Here is a 20,806-nt window from a genome sequence, read left to right as displayed (position 1 = left end):
CATGCATCATTTAAAATTGGTTTCAGCTTTTAACCCCGAAGTGTAAACGAAAATCATTTCTAAACGACTTTGGCGATTCTGTGCCCTCTACTAATAGGTGTCAGAGGGCCAAATAAAATATCAAATGAAAGGTACTTTTGCAGTCGCCTCAGTTTCATTTACCATTTGTACGTCTAATTTGACTGTACCTACTAAATAATTTTCCTACTAACTGTGTCGGTTTACAATCAATTAAATAGTTGTAGTAAAGAATATTACTACATTAGATTTTTAATAGATAATTGTTTTCACGGCATCTTAGAGTAAGTATAGTACATGAATCTCCTTCATACACGTTCCTTTAATCTTGCTTGTATTCCAATTTGCAATTGTTTTATCTACTTATTTGTATTGTAGTTGATTTTTTATTATCTATGTATAACGTACCATAACGAAACCAAACAAGGTCAATTGAAGGGGTGCAATCATTCAAATGGACAGATCTACAATTTACAGAAAGTGCTCTATCCAAAGTTCAATTTTCATGTTCCTATAAAATTGAATAAAACTTGTACTAAACAAGAAAAACGTTGCAAATATGGGCTTTATGTTAAGTAATTTGGTTATTTAGGTTTCGAATGAGGAACCTCAAAAGGGCTAGTTTACTTTTTATTCCATATCTAATCTGCGGTTTCTGTTTATATATAAAGCTAAAACACGTAACTTTTCTCGTAAGATACGAAAGACTGACACATTTAGGCGAAGCTTGAGTGTATAATGGACAAAAAAGAAATTATTATCCGTGGACCGCTGTTTACAATTCCAATGTCAAACGAATCACTTGGAATGAAATTGTACAACGCACTAAAGGAGGAACGAGAGGCACCTCTATTCGTAAGTATTAAATAAACTAAACAAATATAGAAAACGAGCTCCTGGGTAAATGGCTATAGCTGCATGTGCAAAACCAAATTTTAAACCTGATGTTAGTTTTGCTTTTATAAAATTTGTAATTAAAGCGTATATGTATGAAATTTCATTTAATTGCTTCCATAAATAGGAAAGTTGGCACTACACATCTTACACAAATCCAAATTTGGAAAATGGCGCTACATTTGATTTTATTCTAAGTGCTTATGTATGAAATTTCATTTAAATCTCTCCATAAATAAGAAAGTTGGCACTGCGCATGCGCAGAACGAAATTTTGAGAGTGGCTTTAAATTTTGTTTTATTCCAAGTGGCTATGTATCAAATTTCATTTAAATACCTTCATAAATAAAAAAGTTTTCAATTCGGTTTATAAATGGTCGAGATGCGAAAAGGGCACTGTGAATGTTGATCGATTAGGCTCAATTTTTGGAATTGTGTTTCATATGGCTAAAGCTATACGCATATTGAATTTTATGCAATTCGGTTCATGACTCACGGAGATGTCAAAAGTACCTTTCTTATTTTTTGGGATACATTGCCAATTCACGAACTCCGACCCACAAATTTGATAAAGAATCCATCTACTAAATTTTATCGTAATCGGTCGATTCGTTATCGTGCTAACGGACGGACAGACGGACAAACAGCGTGAAATTATAAAATCGCTAGGAGCTCGTTAATAAATATGTTTGAGTTAGACATTGTAAATATCCTTTTCAGATAGACGCATTTTCTGGTGAAACTGTTTTAAGCAAGACAACCTTCAGAAACTCATGTTACCTGGGACAAAGCTTACGAAATTATGGATTAGCTAAAGATGATGTAATTGCAGTTTGCAGTGGAAATAATCTACGGTTTTTCGAGCCAGTGCTGGCTGGATTATATTCGGGAATTATCGTTTCAGTGTTTACTGCGCAAGACACTATCAGTAAGTATAAACAAGATTAAAAAGATGATCGATTTACAAAGTGGTAAGTACCTTACGAAAAGCAAACAACCCTTTTGTGTACTCTCACTATAGCAACACAGTTCTGTATAAAAAGCGTTCATTGTAGACTTAAACCCTACGTATATAATACGCATAAATGTCCGGCGGATATTGTTATATTTTTGTAGGAATATTATGCATTTGTTATTTCTCATCGATATTTATATGCGTATATTAAAGAGGTGTTATATACGTTTATCAAACGAATGCTAAAAAAATTCTATCAATTAATTTTACTCACGGCTAGCTCTGCAATAAAATTTAATTATCCCATATCTTGCGGTAGTCTGGCCTGTTTCTCGTTTTTTAATCTGAAAATCAAAAAAGTTGACGCTTTGGTTTTGACTGAATACGAATTCCACAATGAATAATTGAATATATCTTGACAAACTGAAGTTGATCAAATTCTATTCTACTTTACCTTTTGTGATTCGAAATATTGACGTGTTTCGTATAAATGCAACAAATATAACCCCTATCTCGTGGCAATGTATCAGTTTTAATTTTTCCCTTATCTAAATATCGTTAACTAAATATCTACAGTCGTGGGAAATATTATTTTAAACAAAATATTAATGCACGCCTTTAAGGATGTTCCGATTCCGCTAAATAAACATCCTCTGAAAAGTCTTAAAGACAACCGACCAATACAGATATCGCTGGAATCGGTGTTTTTCTTTAGGTGACGAATGACGAGCCTCCCTTTAAAAGGGCTCCCTCCAAGAAAAATTGAAAACCGGGTCGGTTTTAGGGAGATACAGTTGCACCCTTTTGTGACTTGCTCTCGTACAAAATCTCCTCTTGTAGTGGATGATGAAACCTGTATTTAACTCGACTGCTTTAAAACTTGCGTCAAATTCTCGAAGAAATATCTCGAGTTACAAAGACAATAAATACGATTTAAGCGTCTCTGCCTATGTAACTACGACCGGGTTTTGTTTTCGAAATGAAGTCACCAAACGTACGGGTAAATTTGCTTTTCTAGTATACCTTTATTTTATACGATCGCAATTTAAAAACAGTTCGTTACTTGTAGCGGCAGAGTTAATATTAAAGTAGTTAGAGCGCGTTCGGCTGAAGTCAAGTGATGTACTCGGCCTACCTATTACTTACGGTAAACGTCCCCAAAAAAATGTTGTTATGAAGGAAACATAATTAGAAATACGGTATGAGTGGTATTTTGGACCTCAGCACAATGCAAACGTCTTATATGATTTTTAAAAAGGTATATATAGTAGTCAACTTGACTAGTGTCCGTACTTTTCGACCCTGTTTCAAACCTTTGCACACTAAATGTTGACGACACACCGCGACTAAATATTCACAGTGTAAGCGGTAAATCCTAAACGACTATATTTATTCTTAATCAAAACGTATGCGAGACGTATGTAAAAGCCGGGAAACTAAATAATTTGGCGTTTTGCGTGAAGTCGGTGTAGTGGATTTGATTTTTCGATGTTGGCGCCAGAGATCCCCAGCCGCTATCTTGATCTCGATCCGATCAGTGTGTCAACAAGACGTGTGCAGGCCTTTATAAATATCGCTGGTTTTGGTGTTCTTTCTGAAAGACACCATGCTTTTTGTGAAGAAAAGTGCTCAGCAGAAGAAGGAAAAGATTGTCCTAGCTCAGCTATATACTAGACCTAGTGGAAAAGTCATCAGATTTAAACGCGTGTTGCATAGCGTGCCGCCGCGTCAGAGCAGACGCCGCTTCGGCGGTAAATATCTTCCTTATTTCATCATGAACATGTACTTTTCCGTGCATATTTAGATTCGTCACAAAATTTCGCTTCTAATGAGACCCATCTAAATCCAAACTACGAAAATGGCAAATAACTACAAAACGTGGGCAGTACTACGATGCCCATTGAACTAAAAACCTCATAAGCATCTCTGCACGGACCGCTTATAGAATTCTCACTGATGTTACGAACGGCAGAGGAAGAATTTCAACATCGGCCGCACTGCCAGCAAGCGCCCTATTGGCCTAAACGTCAGAGTTCTCGACGGCGAACTGTTTATAAGCAGCATCAACATCCAGAAAAACCACTTGTGCCACTGCACGCCATCAAGTCCGGCATTGACCTAACCCAATTGGTCAGGGTCGATGCCATCCACATGTGCTACCCTAGCAACCAATCGGGGCAAACCAATCCAGTGACGCTCACCGACACCAAGGAGTGGCCGACGCACTCCAGAAAGCTCAAACGAACGCGATGCCGGAACTACCAACCTTTAGTGGCGACCAATTAGAGGACCCGATGGGGTTCTTCAGCACCCTCGAAACCGAAATCCAAACGACCGACCCAACGGAAACACTGAAGACGGTCACAGCGCAACTTAGAGAAGATGCCGCGAAATGGTGGAAAGGATATGAAGCATTCTCGCCGACTTACACCGACCTGAAATCCGTGAGAAGTAGTACGACAGCAGCAAGATTCGGGGTAAGCTCTCCATTCGGAATTCTTCGGTCGAGAGCAGAACATGGACTCCCCACAACTGTTTCTCCAAAGGAAGGCTCAGTTAGCCTGAAGATCCCGATTATTTCACCAAAAAAATCGAGAACTGCAACAAGGCGCTGCGCTGGTCCGAAACACTCTACCAGTACCATCATCACCTGCGGACCCCAAACGACCGCCCAACACCCCAGGGTGTCATCACTGCTCATAATACCACGTTCGCCGCGGCTGCCTAGCTCTGGCTAGGCGCCGAAATCAGGGAAACGGGACAGCGGTCGAGAGCAACACCCGGGAACGAAGCTACGTCAGAGAACGTCAATTGCATGCTGCCTCCAACAATCGAACATCCGAAGGGTGAAACCCCCAATAACCTGGTGATTGCGGCGAACGAATAAATAGCCAAGCTTGCGGATCAAGTCAAAGAAAGGCTCAGAGACGCCATCATTCTGGTACAAACGCCCGTATAGATAAGATTCAACCGAGACTATACAGTACGAGATGGATACTTAACCGCCAATCAAAATAAAACGGGCCAGAATCAAATACTACCACTGACCAACAAACGAGAGCCGATAAAAGACGCTACCGTGCGACCACGTCAACCAAGTCTCCAATGGGAAATCAATCGGGGACCTTATGGGACCGTACACCGCAGCGAACACTGGCAACAGGTTCATCTTCATCGCAACAAACCTATACAGCATGTGGGTGGAAGCCTTTCCTCTACGTTTCGCCAACACGACACCACCGACATCGTGGTCAACAGGCTGGAAAATGAAATTTTCGGACGCCACGGATTTACCTCCATCCAGAAGGTGCTGCGTATCCACTTAGAAGGGAAGGACCCCAAGGCATGGGATGCAGTATTATCCATAACACTTGTTCATCCCAATACCAGCGATACATGGCAACCAATACCGCTACCGCTTAAGATATGCCAACTTCGGACCCACCAAGGTTCAGTCCCAAGAAGGCGACAGAGTAATGGAAAGGTCACGAGACACCGCGACTTGAGGGTTTAAACGCACATGGAATGGGCCATCTCCAGTAGTAGCAATAGCCGGGACAAACGCGTACTTTGAAGAGACAACGTGGAGTTGGTAAAGGTCCACATACAGGAGCGACTCCCTGAATCCAACCCCCTTTATTTTTGCGACTAGTCGTGCGACAGATAATCGCAAGTGTGCGCCTAGCCCACACTAATATTTATATATTGCCTTATAGTAAAATCTGGCCCAATGAACGTTCTACTACAAGCAATGATATATATTTCTACTTTGCGCTATTAAAAGCATTTGGTCATTTAACATTCGGTTGCGGTAGGCGTATCTTTAATTCGGCTCTCCTTGTTCTTAGTTCAATTACAATGACCCGCGTCATTAACTCATCCCGAATATACACAAATAGGGTACTGAATATGCACACATAGTGTACTATAAATAATTACGTTACCCTATTTCTAACCGCGCTTTGCTAATTCCCTTTTAGCTTCCTTACGGTTAGATAAAAAAGCAACTTGTGTTATGAATAAATGAAGTAGGTAACTAATTTCCTTACATTGCTAAAACACACATTCGGTCAGACAAATTTATCTTATCAATTTTTAAATTATGCATTTTTACTAAACTGGATCATTTTCTGTGTACACGGAACCCTTGTTACTCCCTACAGATCTATTCGTTAAACCAGGAGAATATAGAATTAGCATCAGGCTTTTTTCGGTGACCATTTGTATAATAGCTAATTTAGAAAAAGAAAGAAAGAAAGAAAAAGTCACTAACCGTGACACAAAAGGATTAAAGCAAATGGAAACGTCTATGGACGCCGCGTACAGTCACCTCCAGACAATTCGATGACCATCTCGATGGCTGGCGCAACCGTAACTTTACTTTTCTCATTTACATTTCATCAAAAGGGAAATTCTCGTTACTGTTATAGCACGTTTTTGGCACATGATACTTTTTAACCGCAAAATGGGCACAGTAAATAATGGTAACAATAACAATATTTATAATCTTTATGTAAAAAAAGTAATCAATTCCAAATACTTACATAATAAAAGATAACCATGGGTATAAATACTTTTGTTTATAATTGAATGACCAATGAATGTAGGTAGCACCTTTCTGTGAACACATTAGAGTGATGATGGACGGGGAATACATTATTCATGGGGACCAACTAAAAGTGCCAATTTCGAATGAATCTCTGGGACTTGCGTTATATAATGCTTTACTGGGTAGTACTGAAGCTCCAATATTTGTAAGTACATAAAAACAGCATTGCATGTCGTGTATCCTACTATTTAGCAAATTCTATATTTATTTACCTATTGTGAGTGTCTATCGTTGCATGCCACTTGCCAGATAAATTAAGTACACCCTATTGTCATATAATACATTCAACAATCATATCCGCTTTACTGATCGTTTGGAGCCGGTTACCTACATGTTGACAACATACGTCGACTTATCACCAGGCCAACTAAGAGTCAGCAACATGTAGCCAAATAATGTGTTACCAGTTATCAAAAAATCAGTGTACAGTTGTACGAAGTGACTTAATTTTGTTATTTATACTTTTATAGCATAACCAATAATCCGTAAACAAAGTGAATAAGCTTGTGGTATCTTATCATTCTCTTCATGAAAAATACCGCTTGACTTGACTTTTTGCACCATCCTGGTAAAAGGTTTGGCGACCCGGAAAACAAACAGATAGTACGTGCCAACCCCTAGAAAATGTAACCTCCTCTGCCGAAACTCCCTTACAAGCAGGTACCACCTTTTATCACGCAAATGCACACTTTTACCGAAAATGTATACGTATTCCAGACCTGCTTTTGTTCATGTGCGCTATGAAGCGGCATATGTGTAAATTTTGCTTTGTACTTTCTACACTAACTAATACTAACTAATATACTGTACTTTCTTTCAGATAGACTCGGTGTCTGGGGAAACTGTGAGTAACAAGGCTCTACTCAAAAACTCCTGCCTTTTAGCAGAAGCCTTGCGGAACTACGGTTTGGGGAAGAACGATATAATTGGGATTTGCAGTGAAAACAGTTTATACTATTGCAATCCCGTTTTAGCCGCTTTGTATTGTGGTGTACCTTTAACCACGTTCAGCCCCTACTACACTACAGGTTCGATCTTTATGCTTATACGGTACTGACTAGGTCTAATAGTAACTGGACTGATGGGCTTTGTTTTTGATTCTATATACTCTTGAGTATCACGAATTGCGTTATATAAATGCACGGAAACCTTTTTTTTCCAAATTTTGGAAAAAAATAAATAATATTTTCAGTTACGCCACAGGTGTAACTTAAACTACCCTAATATTTGGGAAACGAAGAAAAAATAATGTACCGCCGCCGTTGCGATATGCTTGATAACGTGATTGTAGCTTTTTACTCTGTCCATGAGATGGCTATCTTTAAGAACATACAAATCCAAATTTTCTGTGATAATTTTTTTAATTTAATCCAAAATAATTTACGTCAATTTTTCTTAAAGATAAGCAACCCCACAATTTGACATAAATAAATAAATATCACTGTACCTCATACAAAGAATTTTCTTCAGTATATTATAATGCTGTCTATTGACAGCTCGGAACGAAACTCTTTACAACGACAATGACGCAGAAAAATTAAACAATGGAGCTGTAGATTTGTACTTTCCGTCGGCAATCTCCACTTCGTTGAAATCTCCAGTGAATCGCTTTTTTTTCTGGACGTAATTTTTTTAAACGAATAATCTTCTATGACCACGAAAGATATTGTTTTCATTGGTTCTCAATTTTTTGTTCTAACACAAAAGGAGACAATTTGTCACTAAACCAAAGTGTTCCCTTACCTTTTTATTAATGTTCATTCGAATCGTTTAGAATAATTTTGCCACTACGAAATATAACGATAATGTCACCCTCTTTTGTTTCTTCGCAGCAACTGAACTTTGTCCTCGATCGATAACAGTTACGCCTTAGATTATTTTCGGAAAACTCGATCCGGCGATCTCGGAACGAAATTTATTGCATCCGGGGTACGGCTTGAGCCATAATGCCTTCAAGAAAAATCCCCGGAATAATCCCTACCTAATTTCTTTTGAACTAATTAACGCCCTTTTCAAAATTCATATTCTTCTTCTTTAATGCTGCCTAATGGCGTTTGCGAATTCCGTTATTTTTCTCGGTCTAGCACAGTCTGTAAAATTTGTGTTTTTGTCATGTGAAACCAGGTGTTAACGTTATTTAGCCAGGCCATTTTCGGTCTTCCTGAACGTTTCTTGCCTTCGATAATGTCCTCCAGAGTGTGTGGCAAGTGGCTCCCAGCGATATATGGCTTAGGTATTTGAATTTCCTGCTGTTGATGATTTTGAGCAGGTCCCGGTCCGTGTGCATGTCCTGCAGGATCTGTGCGTTTGTTATCTTGGCCGTCCACGGGATTTTCAGCATATTCTCGGTAAAGCCTTTTTTATAGTGGTAGAGCAGAATTGGCCAGATGTAACATTGCAGTGTGCGTAACTTAAGCATGGTATTCAAGTTTCTGTCAGTGAGGAGTGTTTTCCTTCCCCGATTTTTAAAATTTAGGAAAGTGACCTTAGAATAGCTTAAATTAAACAGGTACAATTTACCCCGTCAATTTAGATTGCTGTAAGATATTATCTTTCAATGTGGAATGAGAACGTCATTATTTTCAGGAGAATTACTGCATGTTGCCAACCTTTCTCAGCCGTCTATAATATTCTGTTCGCTTGGGTCAAGTGCGGTGGTACTGAACGTGAAAGGTCAGCTGAAGGTGACACCTAAAATAATAATATTGGATCAAAAAGACGATCATAATGGTTGTCAATCAGTAGAAAATTTTATTAAGGAAAACGTCCCTAAAAATTTCGACGTAAATAAATTCCAGCCTAGTCCAGTGAATGCCAAGGAAGATGTTGCATTTGTTTTATACTCTTCGGGCACGACTGGATTACCGAAGGGAGTCATGTTGACGCATTATAACTACAACGCGTCTATTTCAATTTTTGGGTAAGTCTAGTCGACATGGCACCGACTTTGATTATTTCCATCATTCTTTGTTTGCAGTGATATTTTTCAATCAAAACCACTTAACACGCCAGGCTTGGCTTTCATGCCCCTATGCCATGCGTACGGCTTATACTTGGTCGCGTGGAAAATAATTTGGGGGGGATTGGTAGTAATAATGAACAAATTCAGCCCCGAAGTTTATCTCAGGTGTTTACAAGATTATAAAATTGAAGACCTTAACATCGTACCATCAATTGGGAATTTTTTGGCAAAAAGTGACTTGGTAGAAAAGTATGACTTATCAAATATCAAGCAAATATTTTGTGGGACGGCACCATTAAGTAAGGATATTGAGCAGATATTAATTAAACGGTGAGTTAAAGGAATTCAAGACTTAGTAAATAAGGGATGTACTAGCTTTAAAGTAAATGGAGTTCAGCAAGGGTATGGAATGACAGAAACGACCGCTGGAGCGATAAGTCCAATATTGAATACAAACGCTATCGGTTCATGTGGTTGCGTTTTGCCAAGCCTCTCGGCAAGAATTGTAGATGTCGATACAGGAAAATCGTTGGGGCCCATGCAACGTGGAGAATTGTGGTGTCGTGGTTCTGTTATAATGAAGGGATATATAAACAATCCAGAAGCAACTAAGGATGCTATAGACACAGATGGATGGCTACATACCGGAGACATTGCGTACTACGATGAAAACCATGCGATATATGTAGTGGACAGACTAAAGGAGATAATGAAGTGTAAAGGGCACCAAGTAAGGATTCAGATATCGTTTGGATGCACATGAAATTGCATTAACATTTTTAGGTTGCTCCCGCAGAGCTGGAAGCTATTTTAATGAACAATGCCAAGATATCTGACGTCGCTGTAATCGGCGTTCCTCACGAGCGAGACGGTGAGGTGCCCTTTGCATTTGTGGTATCCGTCCCTAACCAAACGCTAACAGAAGAAGAAGTGAAGGATTTTCTTGCCGGTAGTACAAGTTACTTTTGAAGGTAATTAAATAAATTGTCTATTTTTGTAGACCTGGCACCTTATAAGCAACTTCGAGGAGGTGTCAAATTTGTGAACCAGATCCCTCGAAACGGCAGTGGAAAAATTCTCCATCGCGTATTAAGAGATCAGTACATTAGAGAGACAATCAAAGCTTAGTGTATAAGAAATTGTTTCAATAAAGATTAACCTATATGTAGAATTGGTACAATTTTTGTGTACACATATACTAGAATCTCCAAACATCAAATACATAATATTTTTCTGTTTATCGGGCCACTTGACACCATGGAAACTAGTTGTGTTCGTGGGGAGCGATTTTTAGTGTATTTTCCAACTCATGTTGGCTATTATGGCCACTTTCTTCTAGTAAAGGTCAACGTATCGCATATTTTAAACATGACGTATGCGCATGCGGAGATTGTGCAATGCTAAATTTTCTTATTTATAAGAATATTTATGCCATAACTTATTTTCCTTTGTACACATAAATAGTCCGTTATATGACCTTTCCGGAAATATAGATCAATTTATGGAAAAGTTACTCGCCTTAAGGCGAAAACCTTTTTTTTTTCATTTTTTTAAAATTAGCTGCATATTCTAATACTAGAAGCGCGTAACACAAATGGAGTGCGTGATGATTGTGGAAGTAGAATATCGTGAAAGACGCACATGGAGGTGGTATAAAGGACTGAAAATAAAACAATTTATTTATTTATTATGGAAACTGTTCTTATTCTCTTAATGGCCCCGCTGGAAAGTATAGATGAAATAAGGAGGAGGCGATGAGGACGACAAAATACAGCTTCACTAATCTTCTTTAGCTCAAATAACCTTAGTACCTTCAGTTAGTTGAACTGTTAATTTTTGACTACCGTTCTGATAAATTTCCCCCACTAAATGCACGTTTTGGTTCTTGAATTTCGATTGCAAATCTTCTCGTATTTTATAACTTCGCTAAGAATTCAGTTGGGACGCACGTAACGCGATGGTTCCCGAAAATCAACTTAGAATAAATTTATCAACGATAGAAAAAAAACAATGTACGTGATCGCTCGCTAACTCGTCTTCGAATCTAATGTTTAACGCACCCAAGTAGTACGTTTCGACTCGCGAAATCGAACAAGGATCTCTCCTTTTCCTACTTTTTTCGCTATTTGAATCTGGCCCACGAGAAAAACCGAAAAGTGACCTATTTTCTGAACGCAAACAAACCCGCATTTTCGCCACGTACTCGGTTTTAAACAGAACGGAACGAAAGTTTTAGCTTCGAAGGGATCGTGGCAACCGCGCTCGCTTTCCACAATGCGTTTCTTGTTATCGCTTGTTATCGCCAGACATACTTTTGTTCATGTTCGCTAGGAAGAGGTGTATGTGTAAACTTCCTCGAGTTGAACAAAATACAAATTCAAAACCAAATTTTTTTGAAGCGACCCTCTAGTAATACGTAACGGTCGTCGTATGTAGATATTCACGAGGCGTGTCGAAAGCTTGCGATTTGTCCGGGTAATAATATTCATCTCCATATCAACCGGAAATGCTTTCTACATCTGGTCGTGTCTCTTTGGAATGTGATCGGAGGGGATAACCCCCTTTTAAAGTCTATGGATTTGATGTTACTAGCAAACGCCTCATTGAATCATACTTTACAAATAGGTTTCAATGTGTAAGGATAAATAATAACCTATCAGGAAAACTGTATAACGAAAGGAGTACCCCAAGGTAGTATTCTGGGGCCTCTTCTCTTTTTAATTTATATTAATGATATGCCAAGCTTTATTTCTGGAAATGAAAACTGCCTTCTTTATGCAGATGATGCTACCTTACTTGTTGGGGCCGAACACATTAACGGGGCACTAAATAACTCCAATGAATTACTTCAACGAGCTAATACTTGGTGCACTATAAACTTATTACATATAAATACAATGAAAACGGTATCCATGATATTATCACTGCGATCACATGATTTATCAACACCTGAATATGTGAAATTTTTAGGAATTTGTATTGATCGTAAATTAAATTTTGATGTTCACGGTAATTTTGTTGCTACGAAGTTAAGCAGAAATATATTTGTTTTGCGTAGATTAGCGAGTAATGTAACTATGAATATTCTTAAAACTGCCTATTTTGCACTCATACATAGCCACTTGTCTTATGCTATTAATGTTTGGGGTCACTTTGCTTGTTGGAGGCAATTATTTAAATTACAAAGAAAAGCCGTTAGAATTATTGCTAACATTTCATTTAGAGATGATTGTCGGCAAGCTTTCATTGATCACCATATATTAACGCTTCCATCTATTTTCATTTTTACTTGTCTTTGTTTTGTTAAGCGCAATGAACATTATTTTGTTAAAAATTGCGATGTTCATAATTATGACACCCGCAACAAATTAAATGCATTTGTCCCTTTTTGTCGTTTAAGTAAGACGCAAAACAGTTTTGATTATATCAATATAAAAATGTATAATTATATTCCTCCCAATATTAAGGCTTTACCTTTTAATTTATTCAAATCAAGAACTAAAGCATTTCTTATTGATAAAGCGTTTTACGCCTTACGTAAAATAACAGGGGGCGCATTTATTTGGGGGCAGATATTCTGAGGGTAGTTCGCAATAACTCAAGCGGGCGGCAAAGGAAGTGAACAGAGGGCGAACAGGGCTTCCTCCAGAACTAATAGCGCTAGTGGTTCAAGAGCATCATGACCTCGGTGGTGCTCGCACCCTTTGAATATAATTTTATATTCAAAGCCGTACCGAAGAAAGAGCCCGGAGCGGTACGGCCGATTTAGTTTATTAACCACTTAGGAAAACTGATGGGAGAGTGCTGGATAAGAGACTGGAGCAGTCTCCTAAAAGAGGCCTTTAGAGACACTAGAAGTTGTTTAGTGGGAAGTGTAGAAGCCCCAGGAAAAAGTAGTACTAGATCAAGAGTCAATATATTGAAAAACATTTCTGAAGTAAAATAAATTAAGAATCCGATTCATTTGTTACATTATTATTAAAAGTATGTAGAAATAATAATTTTATCAAACATTGGGTAACTCTTATCTCGAAAAATAATTAATAGGTACCGTACACTGTGTATGAATAGATAAGTATATGTATAAATACACCTTTTATTTTTAAAATCAAACAGTAAGTAATATTACATTTTGGTGAACACATAAGTTTGATGATGGGCGAAGAACACATTATTCACGGCGCTGAGCTAAAAGTGCCAATTTCCAATAAATCTTTGGGAGAAGAATTATACAATGCTTTAATGCGTGGACCAGAGGCTCCAATATTTGTGAGTACCTACCCTATACTTCTTTGTGCAGTGTGGCAGTTATACTATTAGACAACCCTTTCTTATCAATAGTATTCAATTTCATCCTTTGTACCCGGGTATGCGATAGCGAAAGTATTTGTCAACTTATCACAGGTCAATTCCGGGTCAACCAAAGGAAAATAGGTTTTAATTCGTTGGCAAGTGGTGACAGTAGCAACTTCAAATATTTGTACGATAAGGATGAATGTAATCTACGAATTTAAATAGTTAAATAGTAACATTCAAAATAACATTTTTCTCTCGGTATGGATGTCTGGATCTGGATCTTCTAATTTGAGCGAATTTTAGTGGTAACGGTCCGTAGATTGGCATCCATCGAAAAATTAAAGGCTTGCTATTGTTTAGTAAATGATTCATTTAATGTTAGGAAGCTTAAGGAACTTAACTTCTCCCGACTTTCCAAAAGCAGCCACTTACAGATTTCTAACCCAGAATACAGAAATTACTTTATTTTAGATAAGCTTGGCGACCATGTAAAGTGTTACTCGCTTACCAAACGTCACAATTACTTTTCCTTTTTCTGGCAACACGCTTCAATTAATTATGCAGTTTCCTTCCCGTAAGGAAACCGGGTAATGCACTCCGCAGTGTAAATTAGGATTGTCTTGATTTTCCCTCAGATCTTGGTGGTTTCGCGTGGATCGACAAACTTTGCGGCTGTTGCGCTTTAGATTCCTCCCGAGATTTTGCTTACATTGTCCACTCCAGTCATCGTGAGATCAGGGGTGTTATACTTCCACTCNTTAACTGGGTCAACTGGGTCACTAAATTAAACTGGGTCACTGGGTCGCTGGGTCACGTCATACTCTTTTCAGTTAGACCCAGTGACCCAGTTGACCCAGTGACCCAGTTTGCCCCAGTGACCCAACTTGACCCAGTTTGACCCAGTGACCCAGTTTGACCCAGTGACCCAGTTTGACCCAGTGACCCAGTTTGACCCAGCGACGCAATTTCACCCGGGGACCCAATTCGACCCAGTCACCTAGTTTGATTGAATAACGCAGTTAAGTCAGTGCCCTCGGTTCAAGTGTACAGATTATGCAATAAATGAAATGCTGGTTTGTGAAAATAATACTCGATTGCTTGACAACTGCCATTTCTGTGATGTTTGCTTTAATACTGCCGTAAAAAACTTTCCATGTACTGCCGTAAAAAACTTTCCATGTCCCGAATTGTATTAGAATAAGTTATTTCTTTGCTTCAGGGCTTTCCAGTTTGCTTACAGGTGTTCATTCACATTTAATTTTTTTTCTACTAGTTAGCTTAATCCAAATAAATCTTTTCTCTAAATACTTTCATTGACTACTTGACTACAAACTATAAACAAATGCATTTGATTTTTTAGGTATTAGTTCTCTTGAATGAAATTGGGCTACGTGCTTGTTGCCGAATATTATTGAGGAAGTTTTTTTTTAATTAAAAGTTACTTGAAATTGTTTTGGATGATAACTAACAATAATTTAATTACTGGGCTACCGGGTCAGGACGGGTCACTGAGTAAAGCTGGGTCAGGATGGGTCACTGGGTCAAGCTGAGTCACCGGGTCAAGTGGGTCACCGGGTCAAATCTGGGTCCAAGCTGGTCACGGGTCAAGCTGGTCACTGGGTCAAGTGGCACCGGGTCAACTGGTCAAGCTGGGGTCACGGGTCAAGCTGGGTCACTGGGTCAAACTGGGTCAAGCTGGGTCCACCGGTCAAGCTGGGTCACGGGTCTAAACTGGGGTCCCGGGTCACTGGGTCAACCGGGTCAACTGGGTGCACCGGGTCACTGGGGTCAAGTAAACTAACTGGGTCACCGGGTCAGCTGGGGTCACTCTATGCTTTGACCCAGTCAACTTTCTGACTGTAAGAGGCATGACATTTCAAGGTAGCTATAGATAAATCCCTGAACGTTGTTGTTTTGATTGTTTACCCTCTTAAAGTTGAATCTTTCTGCCCAAAATATGTCAATGGCTAGCTCACTTTATTAAAATTAGCTTATTCCTATTCCTTCACTAGCATGAACTTATTTCCTTTTTTTACCTCTTACAAGGCTGATAAATACACAAAATGAAAATGTAGAAAAGCATTGAAATTTAAATCAAGTAACTAAGCCATCAAACAAATAAATTTTATGTTTTTTGAAACTTCCAGTATCCCAAAATCCGTAATGAATACAAATAGCCCAAAAATTACAATTCACCTTATTTCTACGGCTTCTAGATCTACCCCTTCGAGCAGTTTTGCTTGGGGAAACTGGAATACTGTCAATTTTGAGGTTTGTGGAATGGAACCAAAAATAAATGTAGCTTAAGTTGGACCCTCGGTTCGACCCGTACTAGAAGGCGGCGGTCTCACCGCCTCGGGTTCCAATCTTCCATGGAAACGCACGGCTTTGTGTAGTTCAATGGTCGCGTCAATTTCTTTCTTTCGATGCGTATATCAATATAACTCGAGCGGGTTATATAATTTTGCGGTGTCTGTCCGTCCGTCCGTCCGTTGGCACGATATTTGGATAACTAACGGACCGATTACGATGAAATTTTGTAGGTGGAGTCTTTATCAAATTTGTTTGTGGACACCTTCGTGAGTGTGAGTTATAAACCGAATTGCATGAAATTCAATATGCGTATAGCTTTAGCCATATAAAACGCAACAGTGCCCTTTTCGCATCTCTCGACCATTTATAAAGCGAATTGCAAACTTTCCTATTTATGAAAGCATTTAAATGAAATTTCATACATACAGGGTGTTTCGAAATTCGTGCATACGGACTATGGGATGGTGTTATACGACAAATACTGAACAAAAAGTTCCTCTACCAGTTTTCCATCAGACCGCTACTGCGGTTTTAAAAATTTCCACCCCCCCTACGCTGCGCTACTGGTTAAACTTAATAACACATTTTTTAAAACAAAAGAAGGTTCAAAATTCAAAATAAACTATATTATGACGAGTACGTAATTACAACAGTTGTTCAAAATGTCCGCCGTCTGCAAGTAAACAAGCTTCAGCACGTCGAAAAAAAAGTGCCGGTCTGATCAAAAACTGGTAGAGGAACTTTTTATTCAATTTTCGTTGTATAACACCATCCCACAGTCCGTGTGCGCGAATTTCGAAACACCCTGTATACGAAAGCAAAACTAACACCAGGTTCAAAATTTGGTTTTGCACATGCTATAGCCATACCCAGGAGCTCTTTTTTTATATTTGTTTACAGTTAATTATTTCTTGCAACTTCTGGCCACTCTCACTCGATCCTCTTTATCGAAACTGTTTATCTACTGGGCTGTTTTCCTCGATGTGCGTAAACTTGACGGAAAATGAACATGCGCTTGTTTCTTCTCCGATATGGATCCTTCCTCGACTTATTAACGAGCTCCTAGCGAGTTTATAATTTTGCGGTGTCTGTCCGTCCGTTAGCACGATATCTGGATAACGAATGGACCGATTACGATGAAATTTTGCAGGTGGATTCTTTATCAAATTTGTAGATCGGAATTCATGAATTGGCAATGTAGATAAAAATATAAGGAAGGCTCTTATGACATCTCTTTTATTTAACCGAATTGCATGAATTTCAAAATGGGCATAGCTCTAGTCATGCAATGCGCAATTCCAAAAGTTGAGCCTAATCGATCAACATTCACAATGCCCTTTTCGCATCTCGATCATTTTATGAACCGAATTGCAAACTTTTTATTTATGAAAGGTATTTAAATGAAATTTGATACTTAGGCACTTGGAATAAAAGCAAATGTGACGCCAGTTGCAAAATTTAGTTTTGCGCATGCGATAGTCATATCCATCAGGAGCTATATTTGTGTACACGTTTATTTAAGTTTAGATTACGAACTTTATTTTTTTGTACTGTAGATTCCAGATAAATATTGGATGTTAGCATACCAATTTCACTACATACCTTTGGAGACTATAATCGGCTGCACAACTGTGCCTAATTTTGTTATATCATATCCCATAAATGTTAAATTTCTAATCACCTTAACCCGTAAAATAATACCTATAGCCCTTATTTCAACTAAAGCGCTATAATTTCTTACAGATAGATGCCGTATCCGGGGAAACTGTGTCCAATAAGTGCCTACTGAAGAACTCCGTCCGCTTAGCAGAAAGTATTCGCAATTTTGGATTAACACAGGACGACGTAGTGGCAATTTGCAGTGAAAACAATTTGTACTTTGCTGACCCCGTTTTAGCAGCCTTGTATTGTGGTATTCCTGTAACCACTTTCAGCCCTCACTACACTGAAGGTATGTACATACCTACACTTACAGCGCTTTAATATAAATGCGTTGTCATGGACTTTTTCTGCATGAATAAATGTTAAAGTTTTGTTAATTAAGCGTACATAATTTTCAGGAGAACTGTTGTACGTCGCCAATTTATCGCAGCCATCGATTATATTCTGTTCAACCGGATCAAGCGCGGCGGTTCTAAAGGTGAAAGATCAGCTAAAAGTAACACCTAAACTGATCATAATTGACCAAAAAGATGACTACGAAGGTTGCCAATCGGTGGAAAACTTTGTAAAGGACAACATTTCGAAAAATTTCGAAATAAATACATTTGTTCCCAGTCCAGTGAATGTCAGAGACCATGTTGCGTTTATTTTGTATTCATCGGGTACGAGTGGATTACCGAAGGGTGTTATGTTAACACATTATAACTATAATGCGTCTATTTCCATTTTCGAGTAAGACATCCTGGTTCTCATGTTTGACAGCTTTGTATCTGATTATGCTTCCAGTGATGTCCTTCAATCAAGGCCACGTAATTCACCTGCCGTAGCCTTCGTACCCCTATGTCACGCTTTCGGTTTATTTACGATCTCAATAAAAATTGCTTGGGGAGGAGTTGTAGTAATAATGAACAAATTTAACCCGGAAGTTTACATGAAATGTATACAAGATTATAAGGTCGACGATCTTATCGTAGTGCCATCAATTGCGAATTTTTTGGCAAAAAGCGATTTGGTTAATAAGTATGACTTATCCTGTGTCAAGGGAATATTCTGTGGAGCGGCAGGGTTAAGCAAGGATATTCAACAGGTGTTAATTGAACGGTGAGTTTACTAAAGCAAACTCCAGAGAATCCCATTAGAGTTTTGTAATAGATTTAAGGTGAAAGATATCCAACAATCATATGGAATGACAGAAACGACCACTGGAGTGATAAGTCCATTATTGAATACAAAGGATAACACCCTCGGTTCATGTGGTTGCGTTTTGCCAAGCGTCTCGGCAAAGATTGTCGATGTCGATACAGAAAAGTCGGTGGGGCCCATGCAACGTGGAGAATTGTGGTGTCGTGGTCCTGTTATAATGAAGGGATATATAAATAATCCAGAGGCAACTGATGATGCTATAGATAAAGATGGATGGCTACATACCGGCGACATTGCGTACTACGATGAGCACGGTGCATTTTATGTCGTAGATCGGCTAAAAGAAATAATGAAGTGTAAAGGGTTTCAAGTAAGTGCTAGTTTCGCAGTACCACAAGTAGCCAAATTATAATTGCAGGTTGCTCCCGCAGAACTAGAATCGATTTTAATTAACCACCCCAAGGTAGCAGACGCTGCTGTGATTGGTGTCCCACACGAAAGAGATGGCGAAGTACCACTTGCGTTTGTTGTATCGGCACCAAATCAAGTGCCAACTGAAAAAGAAATGCAGGATTTCGTAGCAGGTAAAATAAAGCGTTTCCAGGTTGAATCACTTGTCAACTTTGGTTGTTTCAGGTCAGGTGGCAACTTACAAACATCTTAAAGGTGGTGTCAAGTTTCTAACAATGATTCCTCGAAATGCGAACGGAAAAATTCTTCATCGCGTGTTAAGAGAACAGTACTTAAAGTAATCCAATTGATCAATAATTAACGCGCATATCACGTGATTAGAGGAGTAGATCAGTAAATACTGACTGCAACATTTTGGTTGAAGTTTTTTTATCACCCTCTTAAATACATACCAACCCTACGCTGCCTCCATAACAAAATCACCATCTTCAAATTTTTGGTACAAATTTACTCAGTGAGAAGTTTGATAATAGAGGACCACTAAATGCAATGCGTATAAAAAAACGTCGGTTATTGAGTTGCCCTTAAAATGCTTCATTTTTCAAAGCTTGCTACTGGTAACGTTACCTTCGCGACGAATACGAAGTTTGGCAGAAGAAAAGTTCGTATGAATCGCGAATACAAGCAAACCGGCTTCAATTTAGCGAAAGTAGTACTCGAGATCGTGATTATGCACAGGAATAGTTAGCCAATGTTCCGCTGCGTTGATATTGATTCTTTTATTAACAAGGTTATGTTGCATCGATTATTCAATTCCTTTCCGTATGCCGCTGTATACAAAGTTTCGCACAAGGCGCTTTCTATTGGCGCTACTCAACTTGTTTTTAAGTTACTGTTACTGTTGGTGATCCAAAAAAAACTTTATTACAATAAGTTTTAATGTCAAAAGTTGAATTTTGTCTATATTCGAGATTTTAAAGCATGGAAAAACAAATAAACGTATAGTGTATACTTCTCAATAAACAGGAAATTCGAGTCTGTAACGGTACCTGCTGTTGCATTTGTCCAAATGTCCAAAGGAATGGGTAAAAACAGAAAATAAAATAGAGTAATCTTATGAGCTTTACGAAACGATTCTTATTTTCTTATAATTTGCACCATTCAGTACGGTAAATAAACAATTTTGAAAAGAATGAGGTAGGTTCCTGTAAATCAAAAGAGATTAAAGTCACACTTCCACCATGCATTAAAAAATAAATTGAGCTTTTGCAATGTTTATTTTAAATTGAAGCGGAATGACAAACGATAGGTAAATTTCTGCTGAGGAAGACGTGGGAACAGAAAGTGTCATGGGATGAACAAGTAACAGAAATGGTCTTTTCGGATTTTCAATGATGGTTGGTAGAAGTTTATCTTCTGGTGCAAATTAGGGTCCCTCGTTGGATACATTTTTCTCTTCTCTGATACAAGTCAGAAGGCCTACGCAGCTGTGGTGGTTTTAAAAGCCATCTTCCAAGGAGAAGTTTTCGTTCGATTATTAGCTG

General features: G+C 38.6%; 2 protein-coding genes across 2 annotated transcripts; both read left to right on the top strand.

Annotated features, from left to right (window-relative positions):
- Nucleotides 1-3,808: 3,808 nt before the first annotated feature.
- On the top strand, nucleotides 3,809-10,565 carry LOC116159606 (luciferin 4-monooxygenase-like). The gene is made up of 7 exons (XM_031472632.1): nucleotides 3,809-6,620; nucleotides 7,296-7,503; nucleotides 9,062-9,395; nucleotides 9,453-9,767; nucleotides 9,813-10,167; nucleotides 10,221-10,386; nucleotides 10,438-10,565. Exons 1-7 carry the CDS (start codon nucleotides 6,504-6,506, stop codon nucleotides 10,563-10,565), a joined length of 1,623 nt encoding a protein of 540 aa, XP_031328492.1. The 5' UTR covers nucleotides 3,809-6,503.
- Nucleotides 10,566-13,538: 2,973 nt separating this feature from the next.
- LOC116159025 (luciferin 4-monooxygenase-like) lies at nucleotides 13,539-19,842 on the top strand. The gene is made up of 7 exons (XM_031471918.1): nucleotides 13,539-13,706; nucleotides 17,790-17,997; nucleotides 18,107-18,440; nucleotides 18,495-18,809; nucleotides 18,861-19,221; nucleotides 19,270-19,435; nucleotides 19,488-19,842. The coding sequence occupies exons 1-7, from the start codon at nucleotides 13,590-13,592 to the stop codon at nucleotides 19,601-19,603; spliced, it is 1,617 nt and encodes a 538-aa protein (XP_031327778.1). The 5' UTR covers nucleotides 13,539-13,589; the 3' UTR covers nucleotides 19,604-19,842.
- The last annotated feature ends 964 nt before the right edge of the window (nucleotides 19,843-20,806 follow it).

Source organism: Photinus pyralis, unplaced genomic scaffold, assembly GCF_008802855.1.
Source record: "Photinus pyralis isolate 1611_PpyrPB1 unplaced genomic scaffold, Ppyr1.3 Ppyr1.4_LG1, whole genome shotgun sequence".
NCBI classification, from domain to species: domain Eukaryota; kingdom Metazoa; phylum Arthropoda; class Insecta; order Coleoptera; family Lampyridae; genus Photinus; species Photinus pyralis.
Note: the sequence above shows the minus strand (reverse complement) of the source record. Positions and strands in the feature narration are given on the sequence as shown.